Source organism: Anser brachyrhynchus (genome assembly GCF_964034855.1).
Source record: "Anser brachyrhynchus genome assembly, chromosome: 7".
In the NCBI taxonomy this organism is placed as follows: domain Eukaryota; kingdom Metazoa; phylum Chordata; class Aves; order Anseriformes; family Anatidae; genus Anser; species Anser brachyrhynchus.
The window spans coordinates 14895151-14922271 of NC_137701.1; the positions used below are offsets into that span (position 1 = coordinate 14895151).

The window sequence follows — 27121 nt, forward strand, 5'->3', positions numbered from 1 at the left end:
AGTTAAGCTCCCTAATTCCGTTTTACACCTCAGGCTATGTTAATGGCATGCTAGCATTTTACACCCACTGAAACTCTGGCCCCTCAAGTGACAATGGGTTCAAAACTATGGCAACAACCTGTCACAGATCCCAGACTTAATTTTCTCCATTTACAAGTCAAAATGCCACACACGCAGCAATTAATGCTTGAAAGATCAGTTCCACTTGTCCTAACACAAATACAATATATTGACTTTGCAAGGTTGCTTGCTGTTGAAAAAGGAAAACAAGAAAAGAAAACTAATGTCTTCGTCCAGACATTAAGCCACCGGTTCAGTGCATGTTCTCAAGCATGGTCTAGCTCCTAAACCTCATTAATGCTGAGGTTTGTGAGTAACTGTAGCATCTAATACTGAAACACAAGTTCCCCCAGATAAATAGCCCACGTGGCTTTTCAGTACCAACCGGTATCGTCGTTGTCTTCAAAGTCTTGCTCAGGGATTGGAAAGTCATCCTCCATTCTTGGGAAGTTCACTAGAACAACAAAATGGGAAGCAATGTTTGTTTAAAGAGGCCTTTTGGGGGCATTATCGTCACCGGTCATTGGACTATGAGGCTGGCCAGAAGAAAACAATAGTTAAACTACTGCAAGGCTCTTCCTCACAGAAGGAGGGAGAGCTCTTCCTTTTCCTTCATTGGCCAAAGTCAATGAGTATGTTTGTGCACTCAAGAGAATAGGACCTTCCTGCTACATCACATTTCACAACTGCCAAATGACCAGCTTTTAAGATGAAAAAAAAAAGAGAATGAAGTAAAAGAAACCAGATAACCTGAATAGCACTAAAATATTGTCATTGGTGCCTACATAATGGCTATAATTCACTATTAACATGCTCAAGGGTATTATCCTTATAACTTTGAATAGGATCTTAGTGCCTATCATTACTTGCCACTAATGCTAGATCCATTTAGCACTCTCTACTTTTCATCTTTCTCCATACATCTTACTGGACACAGAGCTCCAATGACCCAGTTTCTCTTTGGGTTTCAGATAAATTCATAATAATTTGAGGAAGCCATGTATCATCATTACATGTTTTAATGCAAAAGCTGGTTGAAATGGGGAGAGTGGCATATGGGTATCCACATCTAGGCATTTATGTTAACATCTCTCTGATCAAATTCCTTTTAGTGATGACATTTCTTTTTATTGTTCAGCACAGATCAAGCACTAGTAACCAAATGCACATGCTGTAATCTGAGAAAAAGCTATTTTTTTGTGTAGTCTTCCTAGCATTATCTCTATGTATAGCAACCACATTTCCTTTCAGTTTTCTAAAAGAAAATGCCCTTTCATTTCGATCTGCTTAGATTTTTCAAAGCCGACTGTAACTCAGGGTCCTCGGCTGAGAAGGCACCTTCAACAGATCAGGAATGCAGAAAATCAGGGACTGCTAGAAAGCAGTAGAAGTCACATCCTTGAAATAGTTGTGGTTGAAAACCAAGGCTATTTTGTGTCTTGTACAGAAACAGCAAGAAGAGTTTTATGAGATTACTTAAAAACAACTAAACCCAAAGAACATAACTTGTTCCTAAAAAGCCATATGTGAAGAAATTATTTGAAACCATATAAAAGAATACTTGCATGTATTTGCACAAAGCTTTAGGGCTGGGAAAGGCCTCCTGAATCATCAAATGCATTTTTTTTGCTGTCATGGGCAATGGTATGGGCCAATCCCTATCAGCGACATTTCGAGGTTCGCTCTGAGAGCAGGGCAGCTCTGCTGAGTGCCATGCTGCCCAAATGCCACCTTACTCTCTGGAACCCTGGTGGCCACCCCACCTCCGATTCAGCATGGCAGCATCTCGTGCTGAAGGGGAAAACATGCATTGCATTCACTGAACCACCTAGTATTTCACCCATCCCTGACCAGCTCCCTACCCAGGAAGTCTAAAGCTGCAAGTCTAAAGCTTAACTTGTATTGGTACTGTCCTGGAAGCTGTGGCAAGCAGCAGCAACCCAGGGCATGTCAGCCTTGGTTCACTGGGGACTCCTCATCAGAGACTGACAGCAATAATCCCCTGCACTGGTAGCTTCCCAAATACCCATTCTTGCAGAAGTGTCCTTTGCCCTCCTCACTCAAAGGATTAAGGGATTTCTTTGAATTTTCAAGTGAACCTGGCAACATGAACAGACAAAACACAGCACCTGCCCCTCCTGATGTTGAGCTTTGCATCTGGTGAGTCAGGGAATTAAGTGACTATGCTGCAGGTAGTTTGTTGAAGAAACATAGGTGTACAACAAGCCCTCACTTTAGCAGCCATTTCACGTGATTTCTCAACACTTCCAGAACTGACAGGCCCAGATGGCAACATCTTAGGGCTGGTAGAACTGCCTGAGGGCCTCTTGCAAACATTTAGAGCCGAACATGTGGAAAATAACTTGCAAAGCAGTTCACACACAAAGCTGTCTGCCTCGCTGGTCCTCAGCCGGAGGACAAGCCGTGACATTTTGCCATCCCACTGCGTCACCCGCACGGCCCTGTCAACATCAGCAGAGGCAGAAATTGGACCGCTGTCTGCCAGGGGAGCCCACGTACAGGGGAGCAGCAGTGGGAAGTGTTTTGCCTTTCCATATTCTAGCTCCTCTAAATTTTGTCTGAGAACACTCTAGCAATTTGGTGCTTTTTTATTTCCCAGGGTAGTGTTGAGGGAAAGGCCAGAAAAAACAAAGTATCAGTTAATCAAGGAAAGAACACCAATTCTTCAAGCCTGAAAGAAAGGAGCACTGGGAAAACTTGAAAAAAGAGAATGCTTACACAAAAAACCCAGCCCCAAATCTATTTGCTCTCCTAGCAATTTTCTCAATTCCCTATGCTAATATGACTCCAATTTCTGCTTAAAAGATATCTTCCCCCTCGCTGTTTCTCCTTTCTCCTCAGGCTGTTGGTAGACCCTTATTCTTCCATTTGCTGCATGCCACGTTATTGCTATTGGGTTGTGTGTTGTGTCACGCAGGGCTCTGCACTGCCCTTGCAAAAAAAATAACTCGGCTGGTCTTTTTCCATCCTGGGGTTTCTTGAGTCATTAACAAAATCAGATCTGGCCGCGTGGCTGTCTGTGGGAATTGAAGCCGGTGGTCGCAGCACAGTTCCTAGTGGAGATGATATCCTGTCACAGCAAATAGCTTGGTATTTGTCATTAATTGGGCTCCTTTGTGACAAATCTCAGCAATATTGTCACAAGCAGAAGGCCATGAAAGCTGCCTCCCCCGAAAGCAGTCCCTAGAAAAGCCCTGCAAACTGCTGGGCTGAATGGGAAAAGTATTTCCCTGGGCTGTGGAGAGCGTCCTTCTTATAGGGCAACTTTCTGGCATAATTCACTTTGCATTTTAAATGTAGAGGAATAAATAAAAATGAAAATAAAAAATACACCGGAGAATGGAAGGCAAGAAAGTTAAGGGGATCCGTATTTAAACTTGAGGAGAGCTTTCTCCTGAGCAAAAGGCACATGCTGAAGGATGGCTGGGCACCTAGCCCTTCATGCCGAAAAGATGATGTTAGCGATGTCGCTGGCAACAGCCGGATGCTGAGAAAAGGCCGTTATATATTGGATCTGAGAGCACTGCCAGCTAACAGGCTAATTTATGGGACCTGAAAAAAGAAAGATGAGATTCTAATCAAAGACAAGGAGCGTCCTAAGTACCACAGTGCTATAAGCTCACGTGGGGAGAGAGGAGAGAATTAGTATTTGCAGAGATTAGGGAGCTTTAATGTACAGCTCTTTGAAAACAGCAGCAGTGGCAGGGGGGACGGGGCAGGGTGGGCTAGGGGCCTGGCTTGTGTGCTCTGCACGACGCCAGGGCAGGCCGCAGGCACACCAGCGGAGGAGGTCTGTGGCCTCCCACCACCACACACACACATCTCTGGCACGCTCTCCAAACCCGCCTGTGCCAGCTCACCTCTACGAAGCCAAGGTGGGTGCATCACACGGCCTGGCACGTCCCTACTGATGCCAGCGCCAGTGGTGCCCACAGCCTCAGACAGAAACCCTTGACCCAAACCAGGAACTACTTGGGTTGGTGCTTTGGCAAGGACACCCAAGTCCCACTTTAAAGAGCTTAGATGCATTCCTCCAAGGCAAATGACCACCATTGAGAAAGAAAATTGCTGTTTCTTTCTCGACCAATTTTGCCTGGGTTAACGCCAGGCACCAAGTGCTGCCTCCTGCTGGGTCCCTGCACTAGGGCAGGGCCCTGTCCACCACCATGCAGCCAGAAGCTACTGCTACCAGTCCAGGTGGAGAGAGCCTAAGCTTCACCCTCGCTCTTCTCCCTCTGCTCAATCCAGCCCTTCTCTCCCCACAGCAGCAGTGTGATTCCAACACACATCACTTTGTTTTGACCCAGCAGGGCAGCCACCAGGGCCTTGCCGTGACACGGCTCCTCTCAGCACGGCGCTGGGAGGGCAGCAGCGTGCTTCTTGCAGCAGCACCGGCACTCGGGCAGGAACCGCTCTTCAGATCCATCCGCTCCACCTCCAGCTGAAAATCTGCCTCACCCACCCCTCCAGAAACAGAGAATGTTTTTTGGTTTGCAAAACTCCCTGCCAATTTTAAAATTAAAAGCATGCTTTGGCTAGAGCTCAGCATTAAGGAAAGCAAACAAGAACCCTCTCCTCCTCAATCTATGGCCCTCTGCAGCGCAGTAAAAATGCTGGCCCCTATCCTCAGATCTACATTGTGGGGGCACCAAGATGCCCCTCACTGCCCTTAGGCTTCCCATGCCCAGAGAAGGTGGGGAAGCACGGCTGGGCAGATGAAGACCCCCACTGAAAGCACTTTGGTGACGTGAAGCCAGGCTGGGTGCTTGCCATGGTGGCCAACACCAGCAGGCTGCTATTTCCAGCCCCAGCGCTGTCCTTCAAAGCATAGCACCCTGCCCTCGACGAGCGTGAAGACAGGTGTCCTGGTGCGGCCTAACCTGGCCCCGGCACCTCCCTGACGCTCACCACAGCCACTGCCTCCCCCAGGGGCCGGCGGCTGGGCAAAAGCCAGATGCCCCCCTGTGTCCGGACACTGTTGTCACCCTCCCCGTTGTTCTTGTTTGTGTGTCAGGCAGTGCTGGCCAACACCACCCCTCAGGCTGGCGGTCAGGCCTGCATTGCTGCCATGGGCCGCCGGAGCTGCTGATGGAAGCGCCATGGCCCAGCGCCCAGCGGCTGTCCAGCCTCAGACAACACAGGCTGAGCCGGGACTGCGCTTGACAGGCAGTGGGTTAATACAGGGTTCCTAGAGGGGAGAAAATCCCAGTGCAGCCCACACAGCCTGGTTGCGACCTCCTTCCCCTGCCTTCACCAGCACAGGGATTTCAACCCGCCCCCTGCCCAACAAAAAGCAAACCGTGCCCTTGCAGACCGGGGAAGCAGCCCTGCGCCACGTGTCACCTTGCCAACGCCTGCCCAGACCCCCTACATGCCCGAAGCTGCCTGCAGAGGAGCTTGCATCCCAGCCACATGAAGTTGCATTTAATTTTTCTAAACAAAACGTGCTAATTTTAGCTGCTTTTCTTTCCGTGATGTACTGCAGTCTGAGCAGCACCCAGCTCCCCGGTCAATCTGGCTGTGGTGCGCAGAAGGAATAATTAAACCCTGAATGATTCCTCCCTTTTCGTCTGTTTACTTAACAGATTTTTTTTCCTCCTTGTTGGGAAGCCATCAGCCACTCTCTCCCTCCCTGTTTTTCGCATGTGCATATTTGTTTTGAATTTTGCTTGGACAGTCACTGAAGTGTACGAAATGCAAATTACAAGTGCACAGGCTTTGCTGTACAATTAAGAGCAAAAAAAACCTTCCAAACCTAGTCCCTCTACACCCCCCACCCCAATGGCATGGGTCCTCAGCTTTGCTTTGTGTTTGAACAGCCAAAGCGAGGGATCACAGCTGATTTTTTTTTTTTTTTGCTGATGGCCCGAATTCCAAGTAAAGCCACAAAGTTTCACTGCACAGCTATGCTCAGTGCCAGGGTAAAGAGTAGGAGAGAAGGAAAATAAATGTAGGAGGGAAAGAATAACCTCTCAAACTGGCAGCAAAATAGATTTCATGTGAAACGTGATGCTGCTGCCTCCTCTGAAGGGGCAGAAGGTGCTCCTCAAGATGGGAAGGAGCAATGCTGCAGCAGAGGTTTCTGTAACGGGCTGCGGATGGGGGTGGAGGGCAGGCAGGGGATGATGCACTCCTTCCAAACCTGGGCACCGTGACACTGCCAACCAAACACGCGGAGGCCCAGAAAGGGTTTTACAGAAGAGGAACGCATTGCAATCACCACCATTAGTTTTGGTGATGGCTAACCCATCATTTGTGGTGCTCGGGGGCTGAGCGCAGGGCTCGGCGGCTCAGCCACCCCAGGATGTCCTGTCCCCAGGGGCCCCGGCCGGGAGAAGCTGCACAGTCACATCGAGCTATTTAGCACTTAGGCAACGCTAGCGAAATCCCCAGATGATCCTAAGCATCAGGCCAGCCGCCCAAAACTCCCACCAAGGACTGTTACAAATGTAATGGATCTAAAAGCCACTGTTAATGGCCCGATCCTGAGTGCAGCGAGCTGGCGGGCAGGCAGCAGCTGCGCTGCCAGGAGCCACGGGCCTGTGCCCTGCAGCAACGGGGGCATCACTCGGCAAAAGGAAGCGGCCCCGATGCTCTGACAGAAAATGTCAACTTCTGCAGCACTGTTTTGTTTCGACCAACAGCATTCTCGTTAGCAAAGAAAGAAGGAAGAAAAACCCCAGATATTTGTATAAAAATATCATCATTTTATTACATTCCACACAATACATCTTCAAAGAGTTTCAAATTTCCACAAGATATTTTTCACACACAGGCAACTGGGCAACGCTGGGGATGTCACGGCTCTAGGAGAGGGGGAGAACTGGGAGTAAAAACCTTGAAGTGACCTGTTTTGTCTTTGGTGATTTCAGTTTTAGAGACAGGGTGCCACACTCTCTGACACACCGAGGCACACTTGCTAAAGTCCACGGGGTGACCTGCTCTGAGCGAGGGACGGTCTGGCCGAGGGAGATGGGACTCACGGGGAAGGGCCTGGCCCGGGGAACCCCGTCATGGGGAGCTGGGCGGCAGTGCTCCCCGGGGCCCTCCCGGCTCCGTGGGGACAGGCATGGTGTCCCTGCTGCCCGGCAGGGCTCCTGCGCACTTTGGGGAGCACCCACTGGCCCAAGTGGCCCTGGGCTACTCTGCGTTAGAGGCAGCTGAGGGGGGTCCTGCTGAAACCCGCCTGGTAAACAGCACGAGGGGCTCACGCAGGCTGCGTGGGGTGAGAGGGGAGTGTGACAGCCCCTTCGGCAGAGGTCCCCTGGGGACAGGGCTCCGCCACAAGAGGGCCGATGCCACAGACACGCAGCTGTGTTTGCGTCTCCACATCTTCCCCAGACCAACAGGAAGCTCAAGACGGCAGGGACGGTAAGGGAGCTGTGTGCCGGGATTCGCTTTATGCAATAATCAGGGCAGGGGAGGTGTGGGGAGCACTGGCAAGTTTAGGAGGGGGAGGAAACGTGATCGCTCACCACAAAGGAACACCAACAAGAGGGAGAACCTCGCTCACTGGAGGTACATTTTTTTGCCTGCAAACGGATTAGTTAACGATTTGAACCACTTTTGCATGTCATCGTTCAGTAATTTACATAAGGCATTTCCATGACAGTTCACCGGGCAGTTCAACAGTCGGGGCACACTGAGGCAGCGGCAATGGCCGGCCCCCCCCGCTGCGCCTGCCAGGCTTTGCTTGCTAGGTGTTACCGACGCTTTAAGAAGCAGAACATTAGCAAATGCAAAACTAATTGACATTCTGGAAAGTCAACTGGCAGCTTTTATGATTCAGCAGCTATGAATTGGGCAGAGGAAAAAAACAAAGCCAAAACCCAGAAAGGCGAATTATACTTGTCCCTTCAACGATTCTAGCAGAAAGACAAGGAGGAGCCCTCTCCCCCTTCCCTGTGTAAAAGCAAAACCATCAGCACCCAGAGCGAGGATACTTACAAAATAAATAAGCCTCCAACTCTCAAGAAACTACAGTATTTAGCATCCACCTTAGACCTGCTGAAGTCTATGTGTTACCCTAAGGCTGGCTTTAACAGATACAAACTAAACATTCAATATGAGCTTCTCTGATATAAGGCAACTTTAAATAGATTCACTTGTGGGTGGGGGAAGAGGAGGGTCATCCCCCGCTTCCCAACAATGGCTGTGTTATCACATTGGCTGCAGAAAGAATAAGATGGAGAGATCTTACTGTTCGGACGTCTATGAATGAACCTCTCTGGATTCTTCTAGCCATCTGAGGTGGACATTCCTACTGTCCAGCCTGGCCTTCTCTTCTTATTTTGCACCCGAGACATTAACGCTATCAAACAAGAAACCCAGCCAAAGCTACATAAGGCAACAAAAAAGCATTGCTCTCTTCCCCAAGTAAACAAATCAGGGTTTTAACCATAAATGTGTCCCAGTCCTTCCAAGGGGAGGCGGGAAGGGGGGGATATAAAATAAAATAAAATTAAAAAAAAAAAAAAGCATTCCCTGTGCAAGTAGAAGCAATAACAAGCAAATTAAAAAGGGGCTGTATCTAAATATACATTCAGTCAGTCAGGCAGACACATGCACTCCCATGCACACTTACACACACCCAGACCGAGCACACGCGCGCACGAGCCGCACACACACTTCCAGGCTCGCCATCAAGTCTCCTTGCAGGTTGCCTACTGGGAAGAGGAAAAAAACAAACCAAACAAGCCTACCAACAAAAAAATACTCCCCAAACAAACAAAACAAAACAAAAAACCCCACCCGACACCCCAACAGTCCTCGAAAAGGAATCGAAAGGGAGCGTTCACTTCTGAAGTGAAGGGGCGGTGTGTCTCTTCTGGCGATCCATGATGCAGCATTAGTTTAAAGTTTGTAAAAGATTCAGGGAGGGCTGGGGGACGGAGAAGGGACAGAGATGTCTAAGAGTTCACACGTATGCTAGGTAAGGAAAAAAGTGCAAAACTGAGGCAACGAATTTGAAGTCTTAGTTTCTGTCTGTCTGTCTGTTTTGTGTTTTGTTTGCGCTCTCGTTCCTGTTCGGCTCTCAGCAGCGTGAGCTGGGGTCTTGCTCTAGTTTTATGGTTAGGGTGGGCTCCACGGCCACGGGGGCCCCGTTGGCATAGTGGGAGGTTTTGTAGGTGATGGAGTGATCGCTCTTCTTGGCCGCATAGCGGAACCGGTGGTAGTGGAGCACAAGGGCCAGCGCGACGGAGACCAGCACCACAACAGCACCTCCGGCGGCAATAACGTAATACCAGTAGGCTGGGATGGGCTGCACTGACACCGTGTCCACTGTGGGCTCGGTCCCTGGCAGGAGGGTTGCCCCTGGGGAGGAGACACAGAACAGGGTTGCTAGGTGGGAGGCATGCAGACGCACAAACAGAAACACACATGCTTGCAAGAGTACAGCGCCGAGCAACACCAGGTCCCGGGGCCACCTCCGGGTACGGGGCGTGCTCCAGCGGGGCGTGCAGCCTGGTGTTTGCCGAGCCGCGTGTCAAAGCGCCTTTTTCTTCCCTTTTAATTAATCAGCCTGCCTGGCTCACAATGCAAATTCCATATGCACGCTATTATTACTGTTATTTCTGGCATCAACAAATGTTTTTTTCCCTCTTTTTTTTAGCCTTCTCCAGATCAGCCGCCTGGTTTTGTCTCCGCATGGCAGATGTTGTCAAGCAGTGACAAAACTCATCACGTTTCTAATTGGAGGAAGAGTGTAATCTCAGATGGCCAAGGAAGTTACTGCAGGAGACTGGGAAAGAAATTACAGGGAGAAACATTTGTTATTCTTATGGCAAAGACAGGGAGGAAGATCTCTTTCGAACGTGCTCGGCACACAGACCTGCTCTCACTTCTCACTAGGTGCCCCATTCACAGACTCACATTTAATTACTCTTTTTTAAAGCACGGAAGGATGGGTACGATGATGCACGATGATGCATGCTGACTTCCTGCAGTGGCGTGGGCTGCGACATTCCACATGAGAAGCTCACGCTCTTGGCAGCTCAAGCAAGCCAGGACCCTGAATTCATGCAGGCAAACAAAACCCACCCGGCCAGGGCAGGGAAAGCAGCTGCCTCCGGGACGCAGGGGGAAGCAGCGCCTGGGCTCAGCCCAGGCAGGGTGAGCCCCTCCTGCACCCGCAGCGTGCTGGGAGGCCGGGGCACGCCGCCGCTGCTGCCCGGGTCATGCCGGGACGGGCCGGCAGCGCACATCTGGTGCTCAGACGTGTGGAGCCTCACTGCCAGCCCGCAGCCGCACGCATGTCCCGGGCAGGCGCGGGGAGGGGAGCGCTGGTGTTTGTGCTCACGCCCACGGCTGGAGAATGGCCGGGCGCTAATCCTCCTGCACGCACGGCTCAGACCTCCCAGCTGTAAGGACCTTGGGAGAGGTGCACCTCTGCACCGTGTTTATTTACCGCTGCTTCATGGGGGATGGAGTCCCTGGGGAAGCTTTCCGAGGGGCTTGGGCTTGCTCTGCCACAGGGCACAGGCTTCCTCAACAGGCTCAGAAGATGCCAAAGGGAAAGAACAAAACAGTGCAGGATGGACCCGGCTTGGAAAGCAGCAAGGGCATCTGACCGCCCCTCCTGCACTGCCCTGCCAGCACAGCCACTGGCTGCACTGTCGGGATGATGATGGCTTTTCTGCTGTTGCTAGCTGATGAGATCAGGCAAAATAATGCTCCCTCGGCTAGTCAAAAGGCTTTCCTCCACTCCCCATCTCCCCAAAACCTGGGCACAGGGAGTGAAAATGAGAACGAAAACTGCACCCAGATGCGTAGCTAAAACACCAATAAAAAACCCCCAATAAACAAAACCACCAAAGAAAACCCCTAACTAAAACAAAGAAAAACCACATGGACAAGACAAATCCTGCTTTTACAAAGCAGGAGGTTGGGAACCACCCACATATTTGTCATTGCAGGCAAGAAATTTGGATCTCATGAGAAGTCTGCGCCGCCCTCACCCCATCTCACCCCAGCCGCCCCTGTCCCTCCTGTGGTGGGGGCCAGGCTGTGCCGGCGCTGGGCTGATGGATGGAGGCAGCAGCCCCCCACCTCCTCCTGTCCCTCTGCCTGCTGCCCCGGCACAGGGGCACAAAGGCATCATGTCCCCACAGCCCCTCAACACCCTGCCACATCCTTGCCCGACTGCACAGGGGGGCTGGCTGTGTGTGACGCCCCCGACAGGGCCGGGACAAGCATGTGGGACAGCCCGAGTTTCACTGCCAACCCACTGCTGTGTCCCGCTGCAGACGCAGCCCCACCGGGTCGGTGCACGTCTCACCACCATCCCTGCTGGCTCAGCGACACCTTGCCAGAGCCTGACAGCGCCGGGGCGGGGGGAACACCGTGGGCTCACTCTCGGAGCAGGGGCCGCTTGTGTTTACACTTGGTGACAGCCTGCGCTTACATAGCACCTTCCTGCAGTGAGAGATCTGCAGACCATGACCTCTCGCAGGGCTGGTACACACTGGGTGGGAGTACGAGGGGAGACGTGCCGTGGTACGCAGCCTGTGCCCCCGACCCTTCCCTGCACATCCCTGACTGGTGCGAGGCAGTGTGGTGCACCCAGACGATCCTACTTGTGGGAAGGATCCTCCGGGGGCTCTGGAGGCTTTCACCAGCCCAGGACGACCTTTGGTCCCCTCTGACCCACTCCTGATGTCCCAGTGCTGCAGCTGGGCGCAAGCCCAAGGGGTGGTGCAGTCACCGGGGCAGCTGGACCTGGCCTCAGCCCCCGCTTCCGCACCTCGCAGCCCTGCTGGGGAGACAGCAGCGTCTGGAGAGTTCATTTAGCAACTGCACTCATTAAGGAATCACACTCGCTTGTCTCCAGCTCTTAACAAAGCCAATTCCCAACATTAACGATTGTTCTTCTTTACGCTGTCAGCCACTAAATATAGCTGCCAGTCCACTCAGCACAGAGCTGATGTTATCTGCTCTGTTTTTACTGGCTCTGCTGCTTGCTGGAAGTTTTCTTTTATATCTGTGGAAAAGTTCTCTGCTCAGGGAGATGGAAAAAAAAAATCAATCTTCGTAACTTAATAATTCTTCCACTCCCCTTTGCCTTCCACCACACACACACTTGCCCTTCCTCATCCACTCGCTGGGGCTCTTGTCTTAACAAAGCAATGCCTCTCTCTGTTCCTGTCCACTTCGTGGGTGCTCTGATTAAGGCATGACTTGTGACACAGGTCAGGGGAAACCCAGCTGAATTCCTGCAGTCTGGAGGGTTTTACGTGGGTGTGCTGCTGTGCTCACACCTCCAGCCTGGCCAGGGCCACCCCTCCTCTTCCCGGCACGGAGGACTACGGGTGGTGATTTCAGAGATGTGCAACAGATGTGAAAACCCAAAACAAGAAGGAGCAAAATTCACCCTGAGAAACAAGGGGAAATTCCTCTCCAGAGAGCCTCCTAGAGCAGCCTGCCCTGCTCTGCCACTGCTGTGTCACAGCTCGTGTTCCTCTCCAAAATCACTGACATAAACCACTGCAGACAAGCAACACAGCTGGGATTTGTATAGACGGCACAGATGAAAGCAAGTGTTAAACTCATCTAATGCAAGTGCCACAGAACCGGTGTTGGCCCCAACCCCCTAATTGCTACCTGCCATTTCTCCAGGGAGATATCCCTGCCCTGACGCCGGGACACCCCGTGTGGGAGAATCACCAGTCCCAGAGGTGCGTTCTCCCCACGGTTTGTCTCCACGCTTCCTGGAAGATGTCTCTCATTTTTAGCCTGCTATTTATCTAACTCCTTGCTGCCAGCCACTTGTTATGCCTTTTCTTTCAGGGTGAGATGCATCAACTCTCAAATGGAGTGCAGTTTAAGCACACTTGACTGGTCTTCTAAGATCCCGACCCACTAGCTGGAAGGTATTCCTCCCACACAATTCTCTTATTATTTGCTTTGTGATCCCGGAGCCTGCAAGGTGCATTTTCAGCTTTTCTCCTGAGCCATGAGAGCAAGGATTTGTTATTTTTAATGGCATCTGACTTTTTCAGCTTAACATGTAATTGTAGGAGTGGGGGCTACAGAACATCTCAATGCTTCCTTTGCAGGCTTTCCTCTTCAGCTCCTTTTTTCCTACACCCAGGGATTTCTTCCCCTCCTTTTTCCCTCTCCATCTGTTGGGCATCTCTGTCTTCACCTCATTCGTATCTATCATGCTTTCCCCAATCTTCATCTTTCATACTTCATCCTTTCCCTCTGCATTTTTCTTTTTCCCTGGTCATTCCATCCCTCTGTCCCATCTACTCCTGCCGTGTCAGCAGGACTCTGGGGCAGACTCTACATCAGGACGCAGAAGGAGGTTCAAACTGAAGATGATGCACGTTACAAGCCCCAAAAGATGAGGATGCTGTCTGCAAAACAGGTCCCAGACCAGGCCCAGGAGAACACGGAGAGGTGGTTTGAGTGTGGAATGGTTGTGAGGCTTTGGCTTCTAGCTGAGAACATTGCAGCAGCTTTTCAGTAACACCACAAGCCTGAGCAGCAGGATAAATAAGCAGCCTACCAAAGAGCAAGCCCATATTCCTAGTTATTACAAGTGTAACACACAGAGTAAAAGGACTGTGGTGTTTTTACCCTGCCGGGCAGCTAAACTCCACCACAACCACGCTCTCACTCCCCCTCCTCAGAAGAAGAAGGGGAGAAGAAAGTACGCTGGAAGGAAAAAAGGCTCACGGGTTGAGGTAAGGATAATTTAATTAAAGAGAAAAGGAAGAGGGAAAAAAAACAAGCAAAGGCCATGCGGAAGCACAGAGAGAGAAAAAAAGAAATTCTCTACTTCCCATCAACGAGAGATGTTCAGCCACGTCCTGGGAAGCAGGACCTGAATACACAGAGTGGTTGTTTGGGAGGACAGATGTTTTCATAATGAGAGTCCCCCCCTCTCTTTCCCCTTCCCCACCTTTTATTGCTCAGTGTGACAGCACACGGTACGGAATATCCCTTTGGTTGCTTTAGGTCAGCTGCCCCAGTGAGGTTCCCTCCCCAGCGCTTGCCCACCCCCAGCCTGCTGGCTTTGGGGCTTTGGAGGGGGTCTTGGTGCTGTGCCAGCGCTGCTCAGCAATAGACACAACACTGGTGTGATACCAGGGCTGTTGTAGCTGCGAGTGCAGAGCACTCTGTGGGCCGCTGCAGGGAAAGTGAACTCCATCCCAGGCAGGCCCAGCACAGCCCCGTGTGTGTGCCCCCGCTGGCAGTGCCCCACCGCCTGCCCCACGAGGCCCCGGGGAGGGAGATGCTCCCTTGCCATCGGTCTCGGTGCCTACTTTCCTGCTACTGCCACAGCTCCCAGTGCACACACCTGCCCGACGCAGCCTTCCCCCATACGGAAATGCAGGTGCTTGTAGGGCAGAGCCCAGATGTATTGAGCAGACCATCAGCAGAGCAGGGGATAGAACGAATAAGGACACCATGACCAACTGAAAGCAAAGGGCACGCTGACCAAACTGGCAAAGCAACTTTCAGAGTTAAGGGGAGCCCCAAGGTTGCTCTTCATCACAGCCCATCCCCGGATCCATTTGTGAAGGGGCAGGAAGGAAAACAAAATCCAGAAGGCAAAACAGGGAAAAAAAAACCAAAGTGACTAAACTGAAAGAGACTAAACTGATCTTTCCCTCAAAGTAGACAGCTTTTCCCACCCCAGAGCAAGACAAACAGCATCCCCACTGCTCAAATAGTGAAGCGTTCTGAATTACCCACCTTTTATCTTACTCTGTAGGCTGGATCAGAGAAATGCCAGTTTCTATCCTTCAGGCTAGAATTAAGCTATTAAATGCACCATTTCACCTTGTTTTCCTTTTATTGACTGTCACCTTCAGAGCTCCTCACAGCAATTTGCTCTCCCACTTATACCTCCCAACTCCTTTCCCCTTCCAAGCAGACCGACCCCACCATCCTTCACCAGCAGCTCAAACATCACCACTGCCAGAGCGTCCAGGAACTAGAGAACAGCCTTCGTCCACACATACGTAAGTCATTGCCACCTCATTCCACTTTTAATTGGCTACTATTTTTGTTTAACTAAGTTGGTAACTTTCCTTTACTCCTCTGCCTTCACATTTTAGGCTTTGCTGCTCTTCAGGAGGCCAGGTACCCCTGATGGCAGGTTTCCTGGCATTGCTCAGCCCCAGGACAGTGGGACTTGACTGTTTGCCTGCTCCCTGTCACCCAGCAAGAGCCAGAGGGTGCCACCCCCTGCTGTAGCACCAGAAGGGGTTTAGCACACACTTGCCATTTCACTGCTTAGAACATTTGCTTATTGTACAAGCAAGCACTTAACTTTCCTTTGATTTAAAAGCCCATGCCAGCAGAATGAAACCACAAAGAGAAGTGCAATTTTACCTGGAAAGTAGAAGTTCTCACCTGGGAAAGCTGTGATGGGTTCTGCAGAGGAAAACAAAAATTTATAATTAGAGAGGGGGATATTACAGACAAGGCCACAGTTCACATCTCCACTGATTTGCAGCATCCAAAAAAAGCTGGTGTGTGGCTGTGCCCCACAGACTTGGGAGAAGTGTGGGGTGTTAGCCAACCCCACCACAACGGGGAGAAACCCTGTCCTGGTCAAGAACTGACTAGATGCAGAAAGCTTCGACTTGGACACAGGCTTCAGACAAAAAAGTGTGGTAAGCTGAGGGTCGTTCGGATTCAGCTGGTTCGCCTGAGTCATCTGAAGACAATCTGGCCCAATGACGAAACTCTGAATCCCCCTAAAATTTCCAAGAACCGTTTGGTTTCTGTCTCGACTCTGGCATCATTATTCACATGGGAACTGTGCCATTTCTGAGTACCTATGCCATGTTCCTCTCCATCTCACAGTACCAATAAACAAAGGAAGTGATTTCTTCTTTTTCCAAGATACTTTGAACAAGTAATCTATTACAAATTACTGGATCTGAAAAGCAATAATCAGTGCTTATTACTGATTACTTTCTCGCAGAAGTAATAGACCTCTGATTATTTTTAGATTACTTCTGCATTATGCCTGTGAGTCACATAAGCAGACTCTGGCTCTGCTGAGTGCTATGAAATCATCACTCAAGTTCAGAATGAGAAGGACACTTTTGTCAAAGGAAAAAATTATTGTGACTTATTAAAGTTCTTTCACGCTAAAAAGGAATCAGATTACTTCCCAGGGTTACATCTGAAAAACAGTAGCCTGTGCTGGAGTCAGTTATTCTCATGGCTGTGACAGAGAGAGCAGCAACGTATCTCTACTGCTTCATTATTATTTTGGTGATGTCGGAAATGACCCATGATTTATGTTAAAGTTTGCAGTGGAAGCTCTTTGTTAGAAATGATCTGAAACAAATTATCCTTATTGGTTTTAAGATTCCCGTTTAACTTCCTAGAATGGGAGAAATAATTTAATGTAGCAGTTTGGTGTTATTTTTAGGACAGGGAATGCTTGAAACTTTATAATTTATTAATGCATTTGTTTTGAAATATTAAGCTTTATGTTCATGAGGCCCGAGATACAATAACACTGGAGCTAGGTGAATTGCTGCACTCAAAAGAAGCTAGATAGGAAATGCTCTTTGTGTTAATCATCAGTCTTGCTTCTCTTTAATGCCATAGAAGGCAAGGGATTAAAACACTGCTGTCAAGCCTTAATACAGGGAATTTGACATATGGAGCATTAGCTCCTTTGGCAGATAGGAGACCAGCAGAGTTCAAAGCATCAAAGGAACTGGGACCTACAGTGCTCAAGAGCGTCTCCGGGGCAGTCCTGCTCCTCTGTTCTATTATTAATGCTGGCTCCTGCACCATCTTCACCATCGCCTGCCTGCCCGTGGCAGCAAGCTATGTGACCAGCCCTTCCCATGTACAAGTCGTCCTGTGCCTCTTTCCCTGAGACACACACCTTGGAAGGGAGCGTCCATCCCATTTAGGGTAGGGGGCACCAGGACACTCTCCTCCCTCAGTGGAGTTTGTGGGTGTTTAATAGTGAGGCCTGCCTCCCCCAGGGTACGCAGAAGAGCAGGGTGTCCCTCCTGTGGGCAGCTTTCAGCACGAATCCCACCAACCGAATACAGCTGGTCCCATCCTCAGCTGGGATGGCTCTAAGTCCACACCCAAACTAGATGGTGAGCAGAGCCATCAGAGTGTGTGCGTGGATATGCCAGCTGGAGGAACAGGGCAGTGCAACTGCTCCACCAGCACCAAACTGCTAAAATACCTCCCACCCTCCCTCCCTCTCTCTCAAAGTCCTCTCTGTCTTTCACACTGAGTGAACCTACTTGGCTTTTGGCCTGGTTTGGGGAATGGTGAATTCTAGGACAAGAATGTCTTTTGTTATTCTGTTAGCATCACTGTTAAACCCCTCTGCTATTTTATTTCTTATTAGAGAAGACTCCTTTTGAACTCATCAGCTCCTCTAAGCATGTAATACTGACTGACAGCTGGTTCCTTTTGTCCAGTACTTTCCTTTTAAATTTGGTGCATGTCCTTATCACACGGAACAGTCTTTGGTAACCCTCAGCTGCTCTTTCAGCTTGGCACAGCAGAGATGTGCTTCCTGCCTGTCACACCAACACAGTCAGAGATCCCTGTCCCCCAGGGACTGATTTCCCCCTCACTTCTTTCAGGGGCAAGGAAAACCCCAGCTGAGATGCAGAAACTGCCGGTAGCTAATGGCACAGAGGAGCGGTGGCTGCCTGTCAGCGCAGGCTCCCCAACCCCGGCTGCCCGCACACTCCCCGCACGTACCCATGCAGTTCTCCAGTGGGATGTCGGTGCCCAGCCGGATGTCATCGAGGGCGAGCTCTCCTGAGTGGCCGTTGCGTATAAATCCCTCAAACACTATCTGTGGGAAATTGAGACAGAAATGTCAGTGTCAAGCTGGGACACAGAGAGCGGCTCCTGCTCCCGAGGGAAGGGGCAGGAAATTGCTCCTGGCCTTCCCTGCACACCTGCGGTGAACTGAGGCCAGTCCTGCTTCCTTCCTCTGCCTCTGCCACTCCTGTCCCCAGGGAAAGCTGCTCTGCAGGGGTGGGATCGCAGGGAGATTGCTACCTGTCCTGGCAGCACTCAGCTTGCAATTTGCTCAGTTAAATGCCTCTCACGTAGAATTGATGTTCAGCAGTCGAGGCCACCTCCTCCCCTTTTGCACAAATGATGCAAGTGGCACAACGCTGACTTACAGCAGCAGCAGATTTGTGTTGTGGTGTTTATAATAGAGTCCCCACAACTGGGCCACGATCAGAAAAAGTTAGGAAAGGGCATGAAACTCACAGCTACATTAACTGTAAAGTGCTGTTCCCATCAACGTTACATAAGAAGTATTGAAATGTTACAGAAGGGTCAATTTATTCCTACTTAATCACAGGCAAAATATATTTACAAAAATAAATAGAGTCGTTAGCTCTAAGAACTGCTGAGTGGAGAGACTTGCATTATTTACATAATGATGCCGTTATTTAGCTAATGCCTGTATATTCATGTTTAATGCACAAAGTAGTCAGCCAGTGCCCATCATTCTTATCTGTAGGCATATTGTGTTTACTGGTATTTTATTAAAAAGCCAGACAAACACATGCAAACTAGCCATGCAGCCCCAGTGCAAATCTTTGGCTGTACATCTCCCTGCCTTCTGCTGAGGGTGCAAATAATTTCCTGGGGCTATGTATGTCACAGATCTCTCCCCACCCTGACCTGTGACTGCCTGTGACAAGACCTCCCCCAAAAGTCAGGTGTCTGTCTGTGCATAGGACACTGTCAGAGCCACCGATCCCAAGCGCAGGCCACTGACCCCTGTGGAAGGCAGCGTTTTGGAGGGGTGGGTGGCCTGAGGGCTGCACCTCCCTGGGTCAGGGCTGGGAGCCGGCCAGAGCAAGGCTCCCCACTGGGGTGGTTGTGGAAGTGCTGCCTCCCCCGCGAGGCCCGTGCATCTGTCCGTGTTTGACATAGCTTGATGCTGTGCTGATGATGCTCACTCATCAGCGACAGCAGCAGCCCAGGCTCCCTGGCAGACGGGCGCTGCCTGGAGGGGTCCAGCTGCACCACAGGCACCCCAGGATGCCGCCTCTCCATGGGGTGCCGCCTGTGATCCTCTCCCACTGATCTCTCGACTGCAGGATCGGGCCCTGATCCTGACCCACAATGCTGCACCCAGCCCTCTGAGCTGCTCTGAGGTACCCGAGCAGGGGGGTCACACGTGAGCCCCCGTTTCTCCTCCCTTCTCCCACGCCGAGGCTGCAGAGGGGCTGCTTGCTGCACTTGCTCCCTCTGCAGCATGCCTGCCTCTGTTCTGTCTGTCTGACTGCCATCGGAAAGGGGGGAAATGCACAGAATGGAATCAAAATAAAAGAAAAAAGAAAAAAAAGAAGAAGGAAAAATATTTGCAAAGTGGGAGATTTGAGGAATATAAAAGGCAACAGGCTGAACAAAGGCCCGAGTCTGTGCAGAAGACGGGCACTCTCTGAATAACAAACAGTGTCGTTTAGTTACTATAGTAACCCATGAAACACAATGCAAACAGCCCCACTCAGCCACATTCCCTAATGATGAATGGGCCGAGGCTCTGCGCCGCCACAATAAGGATGCTGGAGATGCTGTCTGGCTCCACACCTGCCCCGAGCACCTTACTCGGTACTCCATGTCCACCTTACCCGGTACTCCATGTCGTAGCTCGGCAGGATGATGCGGCCTTCCCTCCACTCCTCCCCTTGGTCCTCCGTGATGACCCACAGCGCCTTGTGTTCCTGGTTGGCCTCCCGCCAGACCCGCAGCATCACCCCGTTGCTGCCCCATGCCTGGTAGTGGAAGACCATGCAGACGGCGCTCCGGGGCAGATAGATGGTGGGGCTGACAAGCCGGGCACGCTGGCCTTCCCTCCTTCCGCTGCTCTGCAGCTGCAGGTAATTCTTGCCATCTGTTCAAGGAAGAAGACACGGTTATATTATTTCATGCGGTCACTTGCAACAAGTGGCTCACCTCCTGCTGGGTGGCTTTGGCACTGCTCGGTAGGCTCATGTGCCTGCTCCTGATATGTGACCAGGAAGGCGCTGCAGGACTGGGGTCTTGCTCCGGCATGCTGTGTGTGTGCAGCCAGGGCAGCCAGAAGCACGCCTTCCCCACCCGCCTCTGCCGGCTGGTGGGAGACCCACAGCCACAGAAAGCCAAAGGCTGACATGGGAGAAATTAAAGAGTAGTTACAGTCGGAAGAACGAAAGTCAAAATAATGACATTGGAGGGGAAGTTGCATTTATTCTGAGAATTTGCTCGGTGAACACACCTGAGGTGGGGTTTTTTCTAACCACAAGTGTTGAAAACTCATCTTGGGATGGGGTCTCATGACATGTCCTTCCTGCCTCTTTTCATCCCCAGCAGTAAATACTCCTTAGTCAGGATCTTGCTGACAATTTTGTTTTGAGGATATCCATGACAAAATGAAAGCCTGGCTCTTGGTTTTTCCATAATGCAACAAAACAGGCCCTTAAGCATAGCCCAGAGTCCCAGTGAGTGAAGTAAGCACAGGTGACATCTGGGTAGCTGCAGACTTGAAGGTGGCTGAGAGACTGCAGGAGATTCACTTTCTTTAATGTCATTTTTAAAATTGTGCCATGCTTTTTGTCAGTCCTTGGGGAGGAGATTTGGTACATTTGATATCTCGGGAGATGCTTGATCTGAATACAGATAGCAGCAAAAGACCATGGATAAAAATACCTGGCATGGCTGGTTTGGTCTGGAATCAGTGATTTCCAAACCTCTCTGATGAGAAGCCCCCTCAGGAGTTTCCCATTTGAAGCTTGGACTCCTGAAGCCTCTCAGCACAGACTGAAAGCCAACCATGTAGCTGATCTGATCCTTCCCTGACCTCTCCCCATCATGATCAATGGCATGGCATGGTCCCTTGGGTTGCTCTGACTGCAGCATCTGCAGCACGAGGTCAGGCAGACAAGCCAACGACAGATGTTGCTGCACTTCGCATTTCATTCAACAGAGAGATGAACACGCTTACTCTTGCTGCGGCGGGTGCAACCGGTGCTCAATGCTAGCACGTGTAGGGTTACCCCTTCTGCAGGCCATGCCTAAGGGTCTGTCGCTTCCTTCCCCCACACCTTATCCCACTGCATTTGATGGGCAAAGCTCTGAGCAGCAGCCTGCCTCTTGCTTGCCCTGCTCCCTCTGCTGCTTCAGCGCCCACGGCAATGGCTGAAGAGCAGTGTCTGCACTGAGAATGTTTGGAAGTGCACCCAAAACACCTCCAAAACTTAAAACAGAGAGAGACCTGAACTTAGAGCCCAGCTCCTGAACACTGAAAGACAGAACCCACCCAGAAAACTGGAGCTGACCTCGCTGGTGCCGCAGCAGTTGGGTGACGTCCCAGCCTGAGTGACCTGTGTCGGTGGCTGCACAGCCACCGGCCTGCTGCATGCTTGTCACTGCCAGAGAGGTGGGCTGGAACAAGCACCGTGAGCTACACAGCTTTCTGAAATAAATGTAGGGCAAGAGAGCAGAAAGACTTGCCATCACTCTGCTCCTGGGATGTATGACCAAAATACCGCAAAAGCGTATCCACTCCATATGAACTTTCAGGGATTTTGCTGCATGAAGGACAAATCTGTCTCTGACCGGCCACATAAAGGAGAAACATTTTCCAGCAATGTTTTCCAGCACCTGCAAAATGCACTTGGGTCACTTGGCACTTTATGCCAACAAACATTAGCAGAAAGAAAGATGAAAGCATGTTTGCCCACTCCTGCTCGAGTGAATCACTTGAGAAAGTACCATGCCGTTCTCTAATGGAGGAGTGTTCTTGTGATTTACCTCAGAGTGCTGGTGGTGCAGGAGGAGATGTGGGAGATAAACAAGTGGAGGAAGAAAAAAAAAAGAACGAGCTGTACTCCATGCCTGAGCAGCGATAAGGCATAATAAGTCATCAAGGTCTCCTGAATTAAAATCCTCTTTCTGTAATTCACTACAAGCCTCTTCAAAGAAAAAAGCAACAACAAGAAAAAAGCAGCAACAAGCAAGGTGGAAGAGCAAATCAGACTACGATTACACAATTATCTCACAGCTGAAAGGGTCTCACAGGCAAGTCCTTACTAAAAGCACCAGCCAGGCTCAACAATGATCAAATCCAGATCCTCAGAGCTCAGGACTGACCTTTTTGGTGGCAGGATCTAGGCAGCCTGTTTGAGTGAGGGGACGTGAGCCATCCTTGGATGCACCCAAAGCCCTCAGCTGGTCACAGGGGACTGTGTTGACTGTGCAGCTGGAAGCCCCTCGTGATCGCTGCCTTGGCCTGGCCTCACAACACCCCGGCTGGCAGAAGAGCTTTAGCAAGAGAGCCTGCGTGTCTCTGAGTCACATTTCTCCTGCCAGGGATGAAACTGAACTTGTGTTTGTTACCACACTCTCCTGCTCCTGATAACAGCCTCTGGAGGAGAAAACTGGGCACAAGCAGACACGACTTTCTGTGTCATTTGAAGATGAAATGGCTGGATCACTCTAATGGCTAGTTGGACCCTCTGAAGAGCCCCACAGATTTGCTGAGACTGACTGAACAAGGGCTCTGTGGAGCTGATTGTTGGAACCGCACGTGGGAGCCTGGAGGTTCCAGCAGTTGCTGTTTGATACAGTAAATGGAAGGCTTTGGCACAGAAAGCACCTGAAAGGCTGATTTCCCCTGCTAAAACGCTTGAAGGGAGTCTTGCAATGATTAGCTGATCAATTCTTCCAGGATCAGAAATGCATTTTAATCTCTTTCCCAGAACTTTGCTGTGCAGCCTGTGCTCCATCTCACACGGCCATCGCGGCCCCCACCCAAGTGGCACTGGCAGTTCAAAATGCCGGCTCGGAGGAAGGCAGGACAAACAAGCTCAGGCATTTTAACCTACTGCTGTTTCTGCAACTGAGGCTACTGCGCAAATCTCATGGAAGATTTATGGGTTCATCTGGACGTAGAGGAGCCAGAGGAGCGTGAACGTGCAACCATTCCCACCCAGCCGATGGTGGAGGCACTTGTACGTGCATGGCAGTGCATCCCAGATAAATCACCAGCCGGGCCCTGCAAATAAACCATCTGGCCAACGCGGTTTCCTCTTGGCGTGCCTGTGCCCTCCTGCTAGCAAGCCATCTGAGAGGCCATTAGGGGCAGCGGGGGATGAAGCCTTGCACTTCAGGTCAGGCTGCAGCCACGAGCCACGGCAGCCGCTCCCTCCCCAAGGTCAGCCTGCCTGTGTGCTGGGTCCTGCACGTCTCAGCCCCTCTCCCGAGAAATACACTTTCCCTCATCGGTCTCGGCAGCACATCTGGAGGTTTTCCAGCAAAACATGTTGGGCAGGATGTACACAAGCGATTACCCAGACTGCAGGTTCCCCTAGCATTTCCCCCTCACTGGATATTGCTGACTTACAGCTGCTGCTCCTATGGATGCCCCATGCTGAATTGCCTTCACTTACATCCCTCCAAAGGTCACTGCACTCTTCTTTATTGCAGAACTCGTTTTAGGGCATGTTTTAGAAACAGCATGGCAGCCCACCGGTAGCCACCTCCTGTCTGACAAATCCCCTGTGTTACATCTTTGCTCTGGGCCCTGCCCGCTCCCTGCACAGCCACAAATGCCACTCTGGACCAGGGGAACGTCCCGGCGGGGCCTGATCCTGCCGTCCTTGTGAGGCCTGTGAGCTGTAGGCCGCAGCAGCCCTCGCCTTTCCTGGGGGAACAGAAGAGCTCAGATCCCCCCGTGGCTGCAGGGTGCTCTCGTAGCAGGGGATGACAGCCACATGAATATGCAGATTGAAATTGGGTAGTTATTATATTTTTATTTTTTTGGCAAATCATGCAAATTCACCTCAAAAGGCTGCCACTGTAATTGCAGTGACAGGCCTCTCCTCAATGACAGACTTCCATTTACGACGGGAAATCAATCCTCCGTAAAACTAATATTTATATTAACTAGATCAGTGCATCTGCAGGAAAATCCCCTCAATTTTGATTATGTGTTAATTAGCCTGCCAAGTCCTTGCCATTTCAGTCTCTAAATCAGTTCAGGAAAAGGCATAAAACCCTACACCTGCCCAGAACCAAGCCCTCAACCTACACGTCGGAGCCTTTCTAATGGATAGGCCATTACATCCTCTCTCTTAATTAAGCCTCGTGTCCTCTACAGTGCGGCACAATTGCAAGTCCTACGACCTCCCTCGGAGAGTGCAGGGAGGGTACAGTGTCCCTGACGAACCAAATGCCAATTAGAGCCTGACATTTATGCTAAGTGTGCCGCTCACCGCCACGCGGCGTCCACCTCCAGCCCGGCAGGCACCGTGCGTGCTGGCTACATGAAAGGGTGCACGCGGACCCACCTGCGCCCGGCTTTTGTGCATGCACAATTAAAAGCATTAACCCACTGAGCGAGTGCTTCCACCGCGTACGCCATGCAGCACAGCTTGCTCGCGTGCTTTTCTGCTTGCTCGCTCACGCATGCTTTTCCGAGTCAGGCTCTGTGACTCACTGGCTGCTAAGTCATGGCTGTGAAGCTCCAGAGAGATGTACACACTAAGATTTGAGAGACTGCTTCCTGCTTTCCACAGAGTATTCCAGTTTGGTTTCATAGCCAGCACGTGTCATTGGCTTTTGGGTCCAAAAAGTGACTAAGGCCTCAGAAAGGTGAGCAAAGAATAAATGGGTAAGCTCAAGAGGAATGTTTTCTTCAATTCAGGGACAGACGGTGGCCATGCCCCTTCTCTCATGAACGGGCACAAGAACACCAAAGCCTGGCCACAGCTTGGCCCTAGTCTGAGCCCAGGGGACTTGCACAGCCCAGCCACTGCTCTTCAAACCTCCCATGACCTGGGACCAAGGCATCCCAGCTCCATCACGCCGCAGGGAAAGCCAAGGCACAAATGACTTTTTAGGGTTTGCTGTCCTCACTCCACAAACCAGGGGAAGAAGAGCCTTTCAAAGCTTTGCTGAGATGCAGTCTGCACCCCACGTGAGGCAAGCAGGGAGAAACACGGACAGGTATGTGGTCTCCTTCCCACAGCATGCAGCTGCTCACTCACTGCACAGAAGTGCTCGACCTTCACACCACCCCATGCTGTAAAACTCCCTCCTGCTTCAAAGGGGACAAGATTAACCCAAGAGTTCAAAATGTGTCCCCAGGGCACAAGCCCTGAGAGTAAGCCCCACGAGAGTAAGTGCAGACCCAGTCCAGTCCAGTCCCACTCCATTAACACCACCAGAACCTTTCTGCTGGTTTGGGCAGAGCAGGATCAAGGCCTTCAGGCAGAAGTTCTCATAGATTGCAGGAAAAATATAAAACCTTCCCCCTGAAAGATCCCATGGGAAAAACACAGGAACGGTAAAGGGTCACCGTCAGCTTAAAAACAGCTCAGCATTTGTTTTCCTTATAAAATAAGCTCTTACAAAACTTCAGAGCACTGCAAACATTCCTCTGCTGGAAACACTTTGAAACAAATAAACCTTTCCCTGCAGTGCCTGCAACCCGAATGAGCGGCATTCCTCACCCTCAAAGGCAGCGAGGCCACGGCCCACAACAGACGCTCTCAGTGGGTTTTTGCAGCCCATCCCGGGACCTACATGTCAGGAGAGCTACAAGGTTAAAATTGCTTCTTTTTCTGCGCTCACACACGGCCTCCAGTGCCTGAACAACACGGGGTTCACAGCTCGGCTGGGGGCTCTGGTCAGATGTGAAGCAGCATGTGCTAGAGGTGCAGATGCCACGGCGCTTTTCTAGGATCACAAAGTATTTACAAAATGACTGCAAGAAAAGGAGAGGGATAAAAACAAGCAAAACACGCCTAATCCAGCTTTTCAGTAGTAGCTTATTAGTGCAGCACTGAGAGCAATGCAACTGCACCTGCCAGCTAAGGATGTGACTGACGATCTGTACAGCCCTCAGGATCAAGCCTTGTGAAATTCAAAAACAGTGAAGAGTTAAGGTGCCGAACTTACCAACCCAGATTTATTTTCAGGTCCTTAAGACCTCTATCTTGACACCAATGGCATATTGCCATTGCATGCAGCAGGAGACGGGAAGAACCTTCATTGAAACCTGAACTTGTTGCTCCCTGAAGCTTGCTAGGTGCAGCTCTCGGGAATCCTTTTACAGATGGGAAGCATCTGAAAATCCGCAGAGGGAAAAATCCTGGCAATCTCTCACGGGGGCATAGGAAAGGGAGCAAGAGTATTTTTCAGGCTTGCAAAGGGCAGGGTAACAGCTGGAACCATGCTAGGTTTCTGCTGAGTTGGGCACTTTGGGTCCACGTTCACCAACAGGGTCCCCAGACATGTAACGGGAGCCTGTACGAGAAGACGTGGAGCTAATCCATGGTGCGAAGAGCCCAAGGAACACAGGACTAAAAAAAGAAATGCAGAGCTGCCTGAAAGAGTATCTTGGAAATAAAAATAGTGGAATGAGAGCAGTGGGTGTCTTGTCAGTCTCAAGAAGTTCTCTGCGCCAAAGACAAGGAGGAATTGCAAGCAGCGCATAAAATGAAATCAGGAGATATCTGAGGAATTCAGGCCTGTCTCTCAGCAGATTTTTCTAATCAAGTGCCTCACAGAGGATATTTCAACACGGTCATTTCCTTCCCCCTCTCTCTCATGCAGACTGAGCCAGGGCTCCTCCTTTCATTATTATTTTTTCCATTTAATTTTAATTTTTGTTTTGCCATTTTCAAAAGAAACAGAAACACATCCCACATGGCTCTTAAAGGCACAGCACATTTCCTTGCTACTGTGGAGCAGCCGCGGGCTCCAGCCAGGGCCAGCACCTTTAAATGAAAGCAAATTGGGCTCCAGCGGCTTTGAGTTCCTGTTAGCTTCTGCCCTGCCTCTAAACCAAGCACAGCTGCTCTCCTTCACCCAACTGCTCACCCTGGGGTGGGGAATTCACAAGAAAAGACCACCCCGAACAAGGGCTTTTCATTCCTTGCTCCCTGGAGTCTGCAGATGAATTTTGTAAGTAGAAACAAAGTGCTGGAGGGAGCGTGAGGGAAAGCCATGGGAAGAATGAGGGAGTGTGAACCAAACAATGCTTCGATTCTGTCCCTGCCGAGGGGCTAGAGCT

At 50.6% G+C, this 27121-nt stretch overlaps 1 protein-coding gene across 7 annotated transcripts in view; it reads right to left on the reverse strand.

The window, feature by feature from the left end:
• Window positions 1-27121, reverse strand: part of NRP2 (neuropilin 2) — an 86837-nt gene that overhangs the window by 3621 nt on the left and 56095 nt on the right. For 3 of the 7 annotated variants that reach the window (XR_013953787.1, XM_080600367.1, XM_080600365.1), the window contains exons 13-16: window positions 19695-19957; window positions 17794-17890; window positions 15427-15468; window positions 446-514 (exon numbers count right to left, since the gene is read on the reverse strand). Coding sequence is in view for 6 of the 7 variants with exons in the window: in XM_080600367.1 (XP_080456493.1) it covers window positions 446-514; window positions 15427-15468; window positions 17794-17890; window positions 19695-19957 (471 nt within the window). In the remaining variant the exon portion in view is untranslated. The other 4 variants (XM_080600368.1, XM_080600366.1, XM_080600369.1 and 1 more) reach the window with 3 other exon arrangements.